Genomic DNA, 15,570 nt, shown 5'->3' on the forward strand with positions numbered 1-15,570 from the left:
GTGACTTGACAGTAAAGGAAGAAATAGCAATAGTGAGCTCATATCATTGTCCATTGCTCCTTGTATCTTCATATTGTGTAATAAATCACCTGAGAGCTGCAATGATTTCTGTTGATTAGAAGTGCCTGAAATTTTGTTTTAATCGGGTAATCAACTTCATTAGCAGTCCTAAACTTGAAAGGGTATCTGCAAACTGTTTTACTGTTTCTGCAGACTTTTATTTATATACTATACTCCTGCCTTTTGATAAACCAACGTCCTTCAGTTATCACAAATTTAAAAGATTGGCTCTGTCTACAGGACAGAGCACCTGCTACCATATTCTTGAATTAAGTTCTATGGGCAGGTTCAGATCTACAGCTAAATTATGCAATCTAATGCAGCCTCCCACATCTGTCATTGTGCCATTCAAAAACCTGCATTACCCTGAAGCTACGTACACACTTCCAATAATTATCGTTGGTAAACGAACGACGAACGATCCTGCACGATATCTGCGAACGATCGTATGGCACCGATCCTGTACATACAGATAAATTGAGCGAAAGTTCGTTCATCACGCATGCTCAGACCATGGACGATCAATGAACGACCGTACACACGATAGATGGTAAACGATCGTCGTCCAATCTGATCCGCCGGTCCGGTCATTCATTTCCAGCGACTATTCTCGTTCGTTGGCGTCGTTGGTTACTTTTTTTACGAACGATTTTTGCCCAATCGATCGTTCGTCGTTCATTTCCAACGATAAAAATTGGAAGTGTGTACGCAGCTTAAGTCTCTATTAGGCTCTGGACCGAGAACATATTATTAAAAAAAATATTGTTTTATAGATTAATTTGAATCATTGTATGACTAATTTTTTGTGCTATTTATTTTAGGCAACAGAAAAAGCTCCAATCTCTGTCTCATATTATTCACTTTAATCAATCATGTGCTAGCATGTGCTAAAATTCTTATGGCTGGATATTGAAAGTAAATCAGGTAATAAATAGGCCCCACTGACTCATTCTTTATCAGACTGCTAAGTCCGTGATTTCAAAAAAGGGAGCCACAAAGCAATCATCAACTGCTTATCCATTGTGATCTAGGAATCCTTTGATGTACATACATCATTTATTTCTTAAACTAAAGTAGGTGGGGGTCAGTGCCTACTACTGGTAATATAGAGGAGTCACATTAGGACCATATCACATGTTTTTTTTTTTTTTTTAAATAGTGACAGTGACAGAACAATAAAGAGTAGTATCCTAATTGATAGAAGTCAATGGTAATTCCCCAGAGTATTTACTCTGCCTGTTAACCAGACCAGTGAATAATTAATCTTTTTGTACAGGTTGTTAATAAAGAAGAACATCTGTTTATCACATGACTACAAGTCATAAATATTTCAATAGAGATAGCATGCAAATTATTTATAAGTGGCCATACTAGTCATCTATATGTTACCAATTCATATAAAGTATATAAAGTGTGAGCATTAATAAATAAATAGAGTGATTATTACAAGTCTGGCAATGAGGAGAAAGGATATACAGTATGTACTGAGTAATGGTAAACATACTTTAGGCTCCGCCATTGGGCCTGATTTATTAAAACTCTCCAAAGCTGTAGACGATTCAATTTCAACAGTAAAGCTGGGAGATCCAGCAAACCTGAAATGGATCTCCTCCATGATTCAAAATATTTGCTATAAAAAAATAAATGACTTTAAAGAAATCCATTCCAGGTTTGCTGGATCACCCAGCTTCACTGTTGAAAGTGTATCCTCTCCTTCATTGGAGAGCTTTAATAAATCAGGGGCATCGACTAGGTATAATAGTTTTAGATGAACATAAAATGGTCCATCTAAATCAGTGTTTCCCAACCAGGGTTCAGTGGAACCTTAGTGTTCCTAGAGCTTGCTTGGGGTTTATTGAGCAATACGTAAATTGGATCTCTCAGGTCAGTTTAAGTGAACCCAATGGTCTTTTTGCTATTTATAAGGGTGACATTCTTTCCACTGGCTTGCAATGTAAGAGGCATTCTTCCCACTGACCACCATACTAATGTACTGTGAGCTGTGGATATATATAGCAGGGGTTTCCTAAGAACTGCAAGTTATTGCAAGGGTTTCACCATGTTCAAAAGGTCAAAAAAAGGCTGATCCCAATGTTATACCAATCAGGAAACGAGCAGTGATATATTGCAATATCATACATTTGAAATGTGTAACATGAAAAAGAGGGACATCTTTTAGCAGGAAGTATGTAAATACCACAGTTGCAGATATGTTACCCAAAAGAATTCATATGTACAGAATGATTGTGTTTTTATTTCACACTGCATTTCCTAGTTACTGGCTTTTGAAAATAACAAATGCAAAAGTTACATTACAGGTTTACATTAAAGTTTACAAAATGGTCTTAGGTAGTAGTTAAATAGTACTGTTTTTAGGAAGTGTATACATCAAACACAATTAGTGTAACTGTATTGTTGTTGTGTCTTTAGATGGCATTTGTCTACAGAGACAAATATCATTATGATAAGCAGAGGTAGGATCACCAAGGTCATTTGCATATTTCTAACTGGTTATCCTTAGTTGCAATCAGTTGTCACTGATATTAGAGCCACAGGCAATAATTTTCCTTGACCTGACACTCCTCAAGAGTTGCTCTTAAAAACACATATTTGGAATTTCATCTAACATCTTTACTAATAATAACACTGTTCTGTCCAGGACAGTGACTCAACGGTGTAAAGTGAGGTTTCTCACATTTATTTTGAATAGAGTGGATAAAGATTAGAAGATCTGTTTTTTGTGCCTGTACACCTATTGCCCTGTAAGAACAAAATGGGGTGTACATGTATATTTAAATTTAAACCAATGCAAATAGAAACTGTGGTACCTACTTTTGCCTGAAAAAAAACAGGGAAACTACATTTACTCAAGTATAAAGGTGTATGCAGTGGAGTAGCATTAACTGACCCTAAATATATTATACTCATCCTCTTTTTTATTTTTCTAGTTGCTGTGGCAGTATGTTTAACTTTTCAGGAGATAGACACTTTTTTAAATTTGTTTAATCTATTTTATTATTTCAAACTGTGTAGCTTTATTTCTGGTACAATGCATATTATATTGTACATTTAATGGAGCTGATTTATTAAAGCTCTCCAAGGCTGGAGAAAATACACTGGATGATCCAGCAAACCAGGATTGGATCTGGTCCAGGATTCAAAACATTTGCTAGCAAATAGCAAATGACTTTGAAGAAATCCATTACAGGTTTGCTGGATCACCCAGCTTCATTGAGGAAAGTGTATCCTCTCCAGCCTTGGAGAGCTTTATTAAATCAGGCCCATAGTGTAGTCTTAGGGATGATCATTCTGGTCTAAAACTGTTGCTAGTTTTGTATGTTTATTTATGAAGGCTTGGATCTTATGAAATATAAAGGCGGTGCTGCAGTCATCTGCTACTTTGTTTAATATGTAGTTCACAACTCGTTCATGGAACTCCAAAATGATGGAGCCATTTTTGCCTGATATTAAAATAAAAATGAACATTAACAATGAATATTACCAGAACAGTATTTTAATACTGAACATTCATTGATAATGATTTTCCTTTACTGTTTCTTTACTCTATTGGGACTATATAGCCTTTTATTAAATATAAAATAAAAAATTTCAAACAATTCCTTATATAGCTTTCTAAGCTGTATTTTATTGGTTATTATTGTATTTTCATCATTGTGTAATATAATATGCTAAATTTAGGTATAACTTTCTTAAATGTAGGTATTTTCATTTGCAATATTTTACAGTTGTAATAGTGTTATTTTGTATCTCATTAAAGTCATTACAGCCATGTTCGAAGCTATGCATTTCTTCTTCCGATACACTTCTTTTGCAGCAACTGATGTGTTTGTCTGATCAATAGCTCCCCCCTGTGTATGAAAACAATATTATCACCAACTGTTATTCTATGTTTTCTAGTTCTACCCAGATGTTGCTGACAAGTACAAACAATAAAATACACATTTCTTTATTGTCAAACATTGTTATACCAGGCAGTAATAACACACTTCAGACTATTCCGGTCCAAATATTGCTTCAGGGCTAGTATCAGACAAGAATACCATCTGATGTTGTTTATGGAGCCGTCCAGACGTTCGTTCCTTCATGTATCTTTAAATCTTTTGTCGTTGGAATGGATCATGAAAGATCCTTTCCAATGACAACAATTTAACATGTGTACACAGCCTTACAATGTACTGTTGTACAATTAAAAATTAACATTTTAATTTAAAATAGATTATATACATCAGTCTTAACAGCAAGATCTAAAGGCACAAAACACAAACTGGGACAGTGGGACAGTGAATGTGACATTTACTTACCATTCACAAGTGGTATTGTGTACACCGCAATTTAAAAAATGATTCATCTGCAGTAAATTCCTGCTAAATGTCACTATCATTGCTTTTAAAACATACAACTAAATGTAGATCTTTCAAATACGTATGTCATTTTAAAGGGTATTATTTCCCCTGGTATGTTCATTAAAAGTAGAAAAAATGAATAAATACAGTAATAAATAATATACAGAATATAGTAATAATTATAAAGGAGGAAAGCCCTTAGATTGCATACTTTTGGTAAACCTAAATAAATCAGAATAGAGAATTACTATGAAATGTATGGCCAGCTTTAGATTTTCCATTTTTATGGAAGTAGACCAATAGTCAGCAAGTCTGCTGTACAATTCTAGGTCCTATGTTTATTACTACCAAGGATGCTGCTACATTGTATAATCTTCTAATGTTTCCACTGGTGACCCCATAGACCCTGGTATATAGCTAGGTAGCACCCAAGGAGCCTTTAAACCTACACTTTAAGTAGATCTAAACTGTTTTAGATGAAGGCAATGCAAGGACCTGGATCTGACTTAATAGCAAACTCTGCAAACCCCTATGATCAATACACCTAAATATAGTAAAGACTAAAGCTGTGTACACACGGCAAATTTTTCTCGCCCGATAATCGGTATCGGCCAATTATCGGGCGAAAATCTGCCGTGTGTACAGTCGGTCGTCGTCCATCGTCCAACGACCGTCCTGGCGGATCCATGGACGATGGACGACGACCGATCCTAATGAAAGGGAAGGGGAGAGCGCGCAGCAGGGTGCCACTCCGTCGCTCTCCCCCTCCCCTCTCCATAGAGCATGAACGGTGCTGTATGTACAGCATCGTTCATGCATCGTGCAGTCTTTTCTCGTTGGAAAGGATCGTGAAAGATCCTTTCCAACGAGAAAAATTGCAGGTGTGTACGCAGCTTAAGAGTAAACATGAGCAGACGAGAAATATTCTGAATCAGACAGAATCTGTTCAAGAAATCTATCTGGATTCAGAAACTATGAACTGGAATTTAGATTCCAAATCAATGTTTATGTTACATTTACTTCTAGCTGTGCTGTTGTGGTGGTGGAGGTAGTTAAGGTACTCCTTGACATCAGTAACAGATGCAGTACTGAATCATTTTATTATTGTCAATCACTCCACACTGGTGACAGAGAATGTAGTTCATTTTGGAAGGATAGTTGTAGTCTTTACACTGAAAACTTTCTCTTACTCAAGGATGGACAAAACAGCACCTGAATGACGTACTTGGACAATTTTGGCAAAATGTCCAATTTTTTGGCCCATTATTTGGTCACTTCAGGACATGCCAGATAAGATGCTGAAGCAGCTGGAAATAGTTGGCCATCATATCCAAGAGTCTGTAATTGCCCCTCTTTGGCCAAGTGCTGCCTGTGGGTATAACTGGAACTATATGCTGAGATTCCACAGGCACACGAATTGGGTGCATTTTATTGTCAACAATAAGAAACAATTGCCTGTATATAACTGGAAATATTTGCTGTGTTTTCACTTGATTAACAGTCACAATATGAGAAAAACAGTAACTTTTTATGTAGCATTTGGAAGAATTTCCTTTTCATAACTGGAAATAATTGCTGTGATTTAATTTGTTTAAGAGTCTCAGAGACCCTAATAACTGTCTTCAGAAACACCTCTATTGCTCATAGCCATAGGTCTTTGAAATAGACAGAGGTAGGCATGCCCATGGGGCAGCCTGTCATTGAATAATGCTATGCACAGGCACCTTTACCTGCTTTCAAAATATCTGCACCTGGTCAGAACTATCCACCCACCACTAACTAGGAGTATTATTTATGTTTGAAATCTTTCTTTATTTCCATGCTTTAAAGCTGCATCCACCTCCCTGCAGAGACCAGTCCATCTTTTTCTGCCCTTTTATGTTTCCTTCTAAAATATTCAATTTGTAATTTAGCACATATTTGCTTTTTAATTTTTCTGTATTTTTTGGTTTTGGTGAAAAACTGCAACCGAAAGCAAATTTCAGTCTTTAAAAAAACATTTTTTTGACATATACATTACCTATAGTCCAGCAATAGGTCTCATGTCTGGACCAGCCATGTTCACTTCTGCCTTTTGCTGGGAGGACTACAGCCAATCGGGAAGCAGTGATTGGAGAAACAGCATATTGATAAGCTCCTCTACAGTATCTATCTGTCACTTTGCTATTTCCACATGCTTACTGTGCTTGCATTTGACAAATGCAAATATTAAGAAAACAGTGCTGGTAATTTGCATATTTTCCATCTGCCTGGATTTCAATTTTTTAAAAATGCTTTATTTTATATTTTATTTAACCAATAAATTGTTTTGTTTGTAGTTTTGAAAAGTCAGTGTACAGGAAAAATAGTGATAAAAATAAAGGTATTTACCCAAAATATTTACATATTCTTTTTTATGGTCCACACAACAGTTCATGTCAGGTTTGCATCCTTTAACTATATACTTGGTACCTTATTATGTCCCATCTCAGAGAGGTGGGATTGTACAGTGTCTTCAAAATACCGTTACATAAGATGTGTGTAACCTTTACTAAGCAGACTTTGAATCCTAAACCTGACTAAACCAGTACGAGCCAGCATAGGTCCCAATTTCTGTCCCAGTCTAACCCTATGACAGCAATTACCAGCATAGTCCAATTCATGCATTTCTGTCTGGGAACTGACAGCGCAAACAAGTTTTTTTTTTTTTTTTTTTTTTGCCAAGGCTGGATCTGTTGGGATAAAAATAGTGTTTGACTGACAGGAACATGTTGCATGTTCTCCAGGACCAGGTCTTCCTGTTGAATGTCCCATCCACAGACTATCCACAACATTCAGATTGTGCTCTTCTTCTTGGAAGCTCTTCATTCCAGATTGATGTTAGAACAGATATGAGATTTGCTCTTGTTTGACACTCAATGCAATATTGAAACAATAACACAGTATAAGGTAACAATTTTTTTAATATACAAAATGCAAACTGAAATAATCATGCTGTTATAACTGTATCCTATTGTCTGTTCTAGAAAAATTTACATCAATTTAAAGAAAGTATGCATTAGTACACAATAAATATACACAGTGACAGGCTCAATAGCTTTTGCCATTTTTAAAACTGCTTTGCTGGGCTGTTTAATCTTTTTATGTATACTGTAATTTAGCAACCTATTGGAGCATAACCAATACACTGGTGTATTGCTATACTAATGCATCATTTATAGATTATTGTATGGCTAAAATAAAGCATCATTGTGTTCACTTGTTAAGTTTACATTCTCATATCTGTGTTTTAAGGTGATGTATGTTTTTTTTCCTGGAGTTTTGTGTGTTTATTACTTTTTTGTGTGTTTTGGGCTTGAAGAAAGATAAATACCATTTGGGTTACTTCATGAGAAGAACATTCTAAATATCCCAGTAGGTTATTATCCTACTGGAGCTATTTCCAGTTTCAGTATCAGTATTTTTGTTACCATTGCAGTTACATATATTCCTGAAATGTGTTGATTTCTTAGTTTAGCAAAAAAATATTTTAGCACAATGGTTAATTGTTGTCTTTTTGTAATAATAACATTTATTATAAAGGAATCATTTTATAGAAGGAGCAGATGGAGATGATTATCTATGGAACCATATTACCATGTGAATCTATGATAACAAAGATAAACCCTGATTGTTTTTTATGGGCAAGTTGTTCCTTTTTTCATTTCCCAGAGTTCTGTCTGTGAACCCCCCTTTTTTGCAGTATCACTGTTACTGGACAGACTTTAAGGGGTTTCACATCTTTTGGGTCAAAACAGAATTTTTTAAGAAAATTAGATTTTGGCAAAAAAAGCCAATATGATTTGTTAATGTAAGGTTGTTTACAATATTGGAGCAGGATTTTAAATGCTGACCTAAATAACCTAAATGGTTAATGGTTAATTTAAATAAAATGCAAAAAGTTTATTCTTTTAAACAAATTTCAGTTCAACACATTATAAGCAAAGCATTATTATGAGATATTCTATATGAAAGAAATTAGTTTGATGGCTAAATCCCTAATATTGCAGTTAAAAAAATTTGCCAAAATGTCAAATGAAATCTTATCTTAATCAGACTGAACATAAAAGCACATCTCATATTATGTATCCCTTGTTCTGATTAGCAACATCCTTGACTGGAAAATTATCAGCTTCTTGATGAGAATAATGATTTGTTGTCAAGTGGCTAGCTGAACTATCTCTCAGCTTTTCAGCTCCCAAAAGCAACTTTGTGAGAACTTGAACAACTTGTGTAATCTCCCTATTAGGTAAACATTACAATCTAAACATTGCTCCATCTCAAGAAAATTTAACAGAGTAACAGTGGTTTTCATATGGTACCTGGTTCCCAATTTTTGTTGTACAATGTAGAATATGTGTTTTTCTGATCCAGTTCTAATTCAAACATTTGTGTTTTAGACCTTTTAAAATTATTTACAAATTCACATTAGAAACAAAATGCAATCCTTTAGTCTAGTTTTAAAGGGATCCAGTCAAGAATTAACAATATTTATTTGGTTTAAAAGTGAACATAAAAAATTAAAAAAAAAAGCCAGATGTGTTTTACCCCTTAGTAGGGGTTAAACATTAACACTTTATGATCAAGCCTCACTAAGGAGCGAAGTTCATCATAAATGTACCTCTATCCCTTGTCTTTGTTCACTTTTATGTAAGACAGATACAGGGTGTTGGATGGATTGGGGCTTTTTGGTTTGGTTGGGTTTAATGGTGAAGCCATACCATGTTTTGTGGTAACGTGGATATTAGTATTGTATATTAATGAATCTTTGAATCTGATGGAAGGCAGTCCAGATAAAAATTTGTTGCGGCTGATGAGGGACACAATTTATACCTTGATTAAACACAAAAATTTACCCCACCTACAAACCTTAAGGTAATTTAAAATTTCAACACTGAAAATAATTTTGGCATGATTGACAAGGAAATTCCACTTGTACTCGAGCTAATTATATAATTGTGCCAGAATTGTGCCTAACATATGTGAATCAATGCCAATAAATTTGAAAATCGTGGCAATGTGCTGAATCATCAGAGGCAAATAATCTGCTATAAAAATGTTTACAACAAATATAACTAGTCCAGTGTTACTTAGTGTGATACTTAGAACTGGGTGTGCAGTAACAAGAGTAGATAAAGGGTACCTTCTAATTTTATTTAATCAACTTTCAATTTTCTTTTCAATCTGTTTTATTGTAGTATGGAAAGAAATTCATCAGACCAACGTGGTAACTATCTTCATCCATTGGTGAGTATATAAATAACCATACCCACAATCTAAACATAGTGGAGAACATAATGATCCTAATATGTTTGCAAAACTAAGCAACAGTTTACAAACTCACAGCACACAATAACAAAGACCATAAATAATGATGGATATGATATATCCTGATATGATATATCCTGTGATAAAGGAAGTGCTTAACAAAAAGAATAACAGGCATGATTTGGCTTTATGGTAACATGTATTTAATTTCACGTGGACAAAACTGGTATCTAGTTATCTTAACAGTGTTGTCTCAACTAAGGCTAAATACACACTTGCAATCATTATCGTTGGAAAGGATCTTTCCAACACTGCTTTCAAAAAAAATGAACCATTCATTGACATTTCTTTAGAAAACAACACTTTTAGAAGTGTCAATCTGCTGCACACCCTTATTTGTTCTAAGATATTTCCATTGATCTCTACGTCAATATTAAGATTTGCAGAAGGAACCACAGAGTGCCATGAAGGAACAGGGGATTGACAAAACCAAAAGTGTTGTTTACTGAAGACCCTTCAGCAAACAATTACACTTTAAAGAAGTGTTCAGTGTAGGGCAACTGTAAGGCAACTATTTACTCACTTTTTATTGCAAGTACAGTTGTCATTTTAGGTTTACCTAAATAATCACTTAAATCACTTTTTTTTTAACTCTCTTGCACTTACTCTGGTTTACTTACTAAAGGAGTTCAAGCTGTTTAAACAACTCCCTGTATGGGGTAATTCACTTAGCATATTGAATGTGGTGAAAAACTAAATTTGCAAAGAATACCTGATATGTATCTAAGTTTGTTCAGTGCACTGGCAGAGGTTGAAAACCTGAAGGTGCTCAGCACTGAGCATTTGGTGGTTCTCCGGGTAACTGAACTTCTTCGTCATCAACATCCTGATAGACTTTCATAGCAGGACAAAACTGACAGCTCAGCACTGCAGTGCATTTTGCATGGCTGAGCTCACATTTTGACAGCTGTACTGTAGCATGATGAGCCTCTGTCATTTTTGACTTTGGAGTGGGCAGAGCACCAGCAGAAAAAGCTTAATTTCAACTGCTCAGTGGGGTATTCAAGCTGCAGGGGCCTACTCTAGTAGGTCGGAGCATGGGAACTTTAATGTAGCTTGCTGACACTGTGTAGAATAGTAGGTCGAGGGACACAGTGGTAGCTTGGAGAGGTTTGTGTGCAATCATGTTGTATTGATACCTGGTTCTTGTTTTTTAAAGTGCCCCTGACAGACTGGCATCTAAAGTCACACGCCTACCATGTTTAATGATAAATCTGTCCCTTCCTATTCCAACTATAGACTTATGACCCTGTAAGGAAAGTATTCACCATCCCTTTTCTAGATAAATACAGGATTTTTACTAAATTTGGGGCAATATCTTGTAACTTTTACCATGAGCAATTCCTTCTTGCAATGTCTCCCAATCCTTCCTAGACACCCTTCTGCACGGAAGATTGTAAAAAAGATGAAGGCAGCTATACCCTTCCTTATCTCTCAATGGATATATCCTCTAGGCACATGAAAGAAAGCTTAAAATCCTTATTGATTTGATGGACCAGGCCAAAAAAAAATTCAAAAAGGTAGAAGACCCATTGCGTCACGAGTGGCCTAAAGACATCTAAAAAAAAAAAAACATTGAGAAGGGCATCCAGAGGTAGGATTCTGGGGGTGGAAAAGGAAATAGGGGCCTAAGCCTGGAATTGGGTTCTAGGCCTAGTGTCAGCCTTCCATGTCCTAATATTGAACTGTGACCTTGTTCATCCATTTGCAGGGGCAAACTGAAAATCATTCTGGGAATTATTTTTTATTCAGGTGTCTCCAGGTTATTGCTTTTCAATTGTACTACTAATTTTGCCAGTTGGATCAAGCAACAGGGTTATGTTTAGGTTACAACTCATTCCTAAAAATGTTACCTGGTAATGGTAAATAGTAAATGGTAATGGTAATGGTAAATAGTTTTGTGCACCATTAATGAAACAAAGTTTTGTTTTTTTTGTTAATCTTCATTTCTTTCCAGTAGGATTTTCCCCTTGCTGCAGGATGTTTTCTATCTAAGGATAACCAGAAACAATACAGAGAACAATACCTACAGTAAACACACTTTAGTTCAACTTTAAAGGTATTAAACCAAAACTAAGTCACAATTTTCCTTCTGCTTCAAAAGATTTGCCAAACCATTATTACCTTAAGCAACAGACTCCTGAGACTACCTGAAATGGTTAAACCTAATTTGCTTTGCTTTCTAAAGGATCCTGAGCTAGCAAAAGGTATAATATGTCTATGATGTAAGAGTAAGGTGTAGGATTCTAATAGTTAATCAAACCTATCAGACAAAGTCTCCATGACAGATCACCTGACTGTAGGCTTACAATCCTTTTTTCTGACATGTAAAGTTCTGAAAAGAATTTGATCGCACAGTGCATAATGGCAAATATGAAAACTACCTGTGTTTATTAGGGTTAATTGTGTTTTTACCCCTATTACATTATTTTTTTGGATAAAGACAATTGGATAACTAGATGGTTAAATATTTGAGAAAGAGGCCCATACTGTATTTAATGTCAGACTATAATTTTGCTTTAGGAGTAAAAAAAAATCTATAAATCATATTTTTAACCATCATTTAGCAGTGTGGTGTAATTTTATACAGCTGATTACCTGTTCCAGAATTGCTCACAGCTATACTAAATCAGAGCCAGTTTTAGCAGGACATATTCGCTGTCTTGGATTCCCTCCTGGGACATTGTTTGCTTTAATTTCTAACTTGGCATGGTACAAGGCATTGGCTGTAAGTTTTTTTTTATGTGATGGGTACTGGGACTTTATTAGCAATCATTACAGTCCAAAATATACAAAACAATTTATTTTTGGTAGTGTTCTTATCAAGTAGTTTTAACTTAAACATTTATCTGTTGCTACAAATTACTAATTGGTAACTCATTACTATTGGTAACTCATTTGTAAAGCGATAAGAGATCCCCAGAGGGCTCAAAATTCTGGGTTCATGAATGAAGACTTCAGTTTGCCCCAGCACCCCTCCTGTCTCCTGTATGTCACTATTGGACCAATGAATGAGCAAGGTAGCCACAAGACTTAAGTCCAGCCACTAAATTATATTTTTGTTTTTATAACTATGCTTACCTTTTTCCATCTCCTTTTTGTCATTCTTCCTGTTTGCCTTTCTGTTTAGGAATATTCATTTGATGAAAGTAATGCTGATGGGATTAAATCAGCAATGCCCACCTTCAATACATGATGAACAAAGGGCACCATGGTAACACCCCTATAGAGTCTGTTTTCTCAACTATAAAGACTGAGGACATTTTGCTGTGGAATAAATAGCCTAAATGCTTTTGAATTTTTAAATCTATGCTGAGATTCCTTTAAAAAAATAATTAAAAAAAAATACCTGAAAATGGGCTTTAACTGAAGGGGCAATAATGCACAGAAATTCAAATAGAAGTAATGCATCTTTAGAAGTAATACCAAAAAGCATTGCAAACCAAGAAGCAAAGAAGCAAAGGATGTGTAGGTAAGCCCATATAAAACTGTTAATTTTATATATATATATATATATATATATATATATATATAGATATATATATATATATTACAAACTTTACATACAAACAAGATTTACGGAGACATTGTAAATACAATGCAGCTGCCAGTGTCCTGCTAGCACTCATTATAAAGTATGGTTTTCATGATTCATCACCTGTCCACTGATGTTCCTTTGCATGTACCATATACGGGAGGTTAATCCAACAACATCTTACTACTCAAGCTTTGGAGTAAAGCTGCATACACACCTGCAATTTTTCTCGTTGGAAAGGATCTTTCACGATCCTTTCCAACGAGAAAAGACTGCACGATGCATGAACGATGCTGTACATACAGCACCGTTCATGCTCTATGGAGAGGGGAGGGGGAGAGCGACGGAGCGGCACCCTGCTGCGCGCTCTCCCCTTCTCTTTCATTAGGATCGGTCGTCGTCCATCGTCCATGGATCCGCCAGGACGGTCGTCGGACGATGGACGACGACCGACTGTACACACGGCAGATTTTCGCCCGATAATTGGCCAATACCGATTATCGGGCGAGAAAAATTTGCCGTGTGTACGCAGCTTTACCCTGGTTGAGGAAGACTGAACAACCAAAGCCTTTTACTTTACTTTTGGTTGGACTAAGAAAGGGTAAATACTTCTCTCAAGTTTTTATGGATACCTATGATCTTGTGTGGAAGTCACCTTACGTCGTGTCCAGGTGGCATCCTGTAAATCAGATATAAATAAAGATAAAGATAATCAAAGCAAATAAAGATATAAAGATATAAAAAGAGCAGTTGGCACTGGAACAGGAAGACATACACTGAAATAATCTGACCAAGACAATAAGGCTGCATAAACATGTGCAATAATTGTTGTTGGAAAGGATCTTTCACAATCTTTTCCAATGACTAAAGGTGCGTACACACCAATTTTTATCGTTCCAATCGAACGACGAACGATCGATTGGGCAAAAAAATCGTTCGTAAAAAAGTAACCAACGACGCCGACGAACGAGGAAAGTCGCTGGAAACGAACGACCGGACCGACGGATCGGATTGGGCGACGATCGTTTGAACATCGTTCGTGTGTACGGTCGTTCGTTGATCGTCCATGGTCAGAGCATGCGTGATGAACGAACGTCCGTTCACTTTCCTGTCGTGCACATAGTTCCTCTATCGCTCAAACGATCGTATCTATTGTGTGTACAATATCTACGAACGATCGTGTCGTTAACTCTATGTGCAGGATCGGTGCTATACGATCGTTCATATATATCGTGCATGAACGTTCGTCGTTCATTTTCCAACGATAATAATTGGAAGTGTGTATGTAGCTTAAGGACTGCACGATGCATAAATGAGTTCTGTACATACAGCACCGTTCTGCTGCGTGCTGTCCCCCTTCACTTTCATTAAGATCGTTCGTCGTCCATTGTCCATGGATCCGCCAGGACAGTCGTTCAGACGATGGACGACAGGCGCTGTACACACGCAAGATTCTCGTCCGATATCGGCTGTAAGCTCATTATCGGACGGGAACTATTGGACATGTGTACCTAGCCTAAGGCTAGGTACACACGTGCAATAATTGTCATTAGAAAACAAACGACTAACGACAGATCAACAATTATGCACGATTATTTTGAACAATCATATTGTTCACAATTCTGTACATGCTGTAATGATACGATCATTCAAATATAATCCACCAATAGTGTACACACGCTAGATATGATCGTTTTAACGATGCACGAAGTGACATGTAAAAGAGAAAGTGTACTGCAGAACCATCCACGACCACTGAACGACCGTACTCACAGTAGATTGTGAGCATTCGTCGCCCAATTAGATCCGCTGGGATGGACGTTTGTTTCCAGTGACCATCGTAGTTGTGGACTTCTTTCTTTAACGATTATCGGACGATAGGTTGTTAGTTATTTGTTTTGAACGATAATTATTGCACGTGTGTACGCAGCTCTAGGCCTAATTCACACTGGCAGTGTGGTTGCAGTGCACTTACCATTTCCTCACACCAGGAAACTGCAGCTTGGAAAGACATATCATTTATTGTCTGTCTGCAGCAGCCCCATAGGATGCCAGGACTGCTCACTGCCAGTTTACAAATGTGCAGAGGTTGGTTCTTTTTGAACCAGCGCTGCCAGGCAAGTGCTCGAGTGGCTGGCAATAAAAAAGAAAGGTGTGAATCTGCCCCAACACTTCCGCGTTTCATTTTAGAAAAATGATTTCTTTCAGTATCTGACGCCACTGTAGAGATTGCCCATCCAAGTCCTTTCTCTATAGAAAATTAAA

At 36.5% G+C, this 15,570-nt stretch overlaps 1 protein-coding gene across 5 annotated transcripts in view; it reads left to right on the plus strand.

The window, feature by feature from the left end:
* The first annotated feature begins 7,193 nt into the window (after nt 1–7,193).
* Nucleotides 7,194–15,570, plus strand: part of ATP1B4 (ATPase Na+/K+ transporting family member beta 4) — a 42,342-nt gene continuing 33,965 nt past the window's right edge. For 3 of the 5 annotated variants that reach the window (XM_072429468.1, XM_072429469.1, XM_072429474.1), the window contains exons 1-2: nt 7,194–7,352; nt 9,641–9,689. In XM_072429468.1, the coding sequence (XP_072285569.1) occupies nt 9,642–9,689 (48 nt within the window). In that variant the 5' untranslated portion in view covers nt 7,194–7,352; nt 9,641. Of the gene's footprint in view, nt 7,353–9,640; nt 9,690–11,727; nt 11,830–15,570 lie in introns of all 5 variants that reach the window. The other 2 variants (XM_072429470.1, XM_072429471.1) reach the window with 2 other exon arrangements.

The sequence above is a fragment of the Pyxicephalus adspersus genome, chromosome Z, assembly GCF_032062135.1.
Source record: "Pyxicephalus adspersus chromosome Z, UCB_Pads_2.0, whole genome shotgun sequence".
NCBI lineage: Eukaryota > Metazoa > Chordata > Amphibia > Anura > Pyxicephalidae > Pyxicephalus > Pyxicephalus adspersus.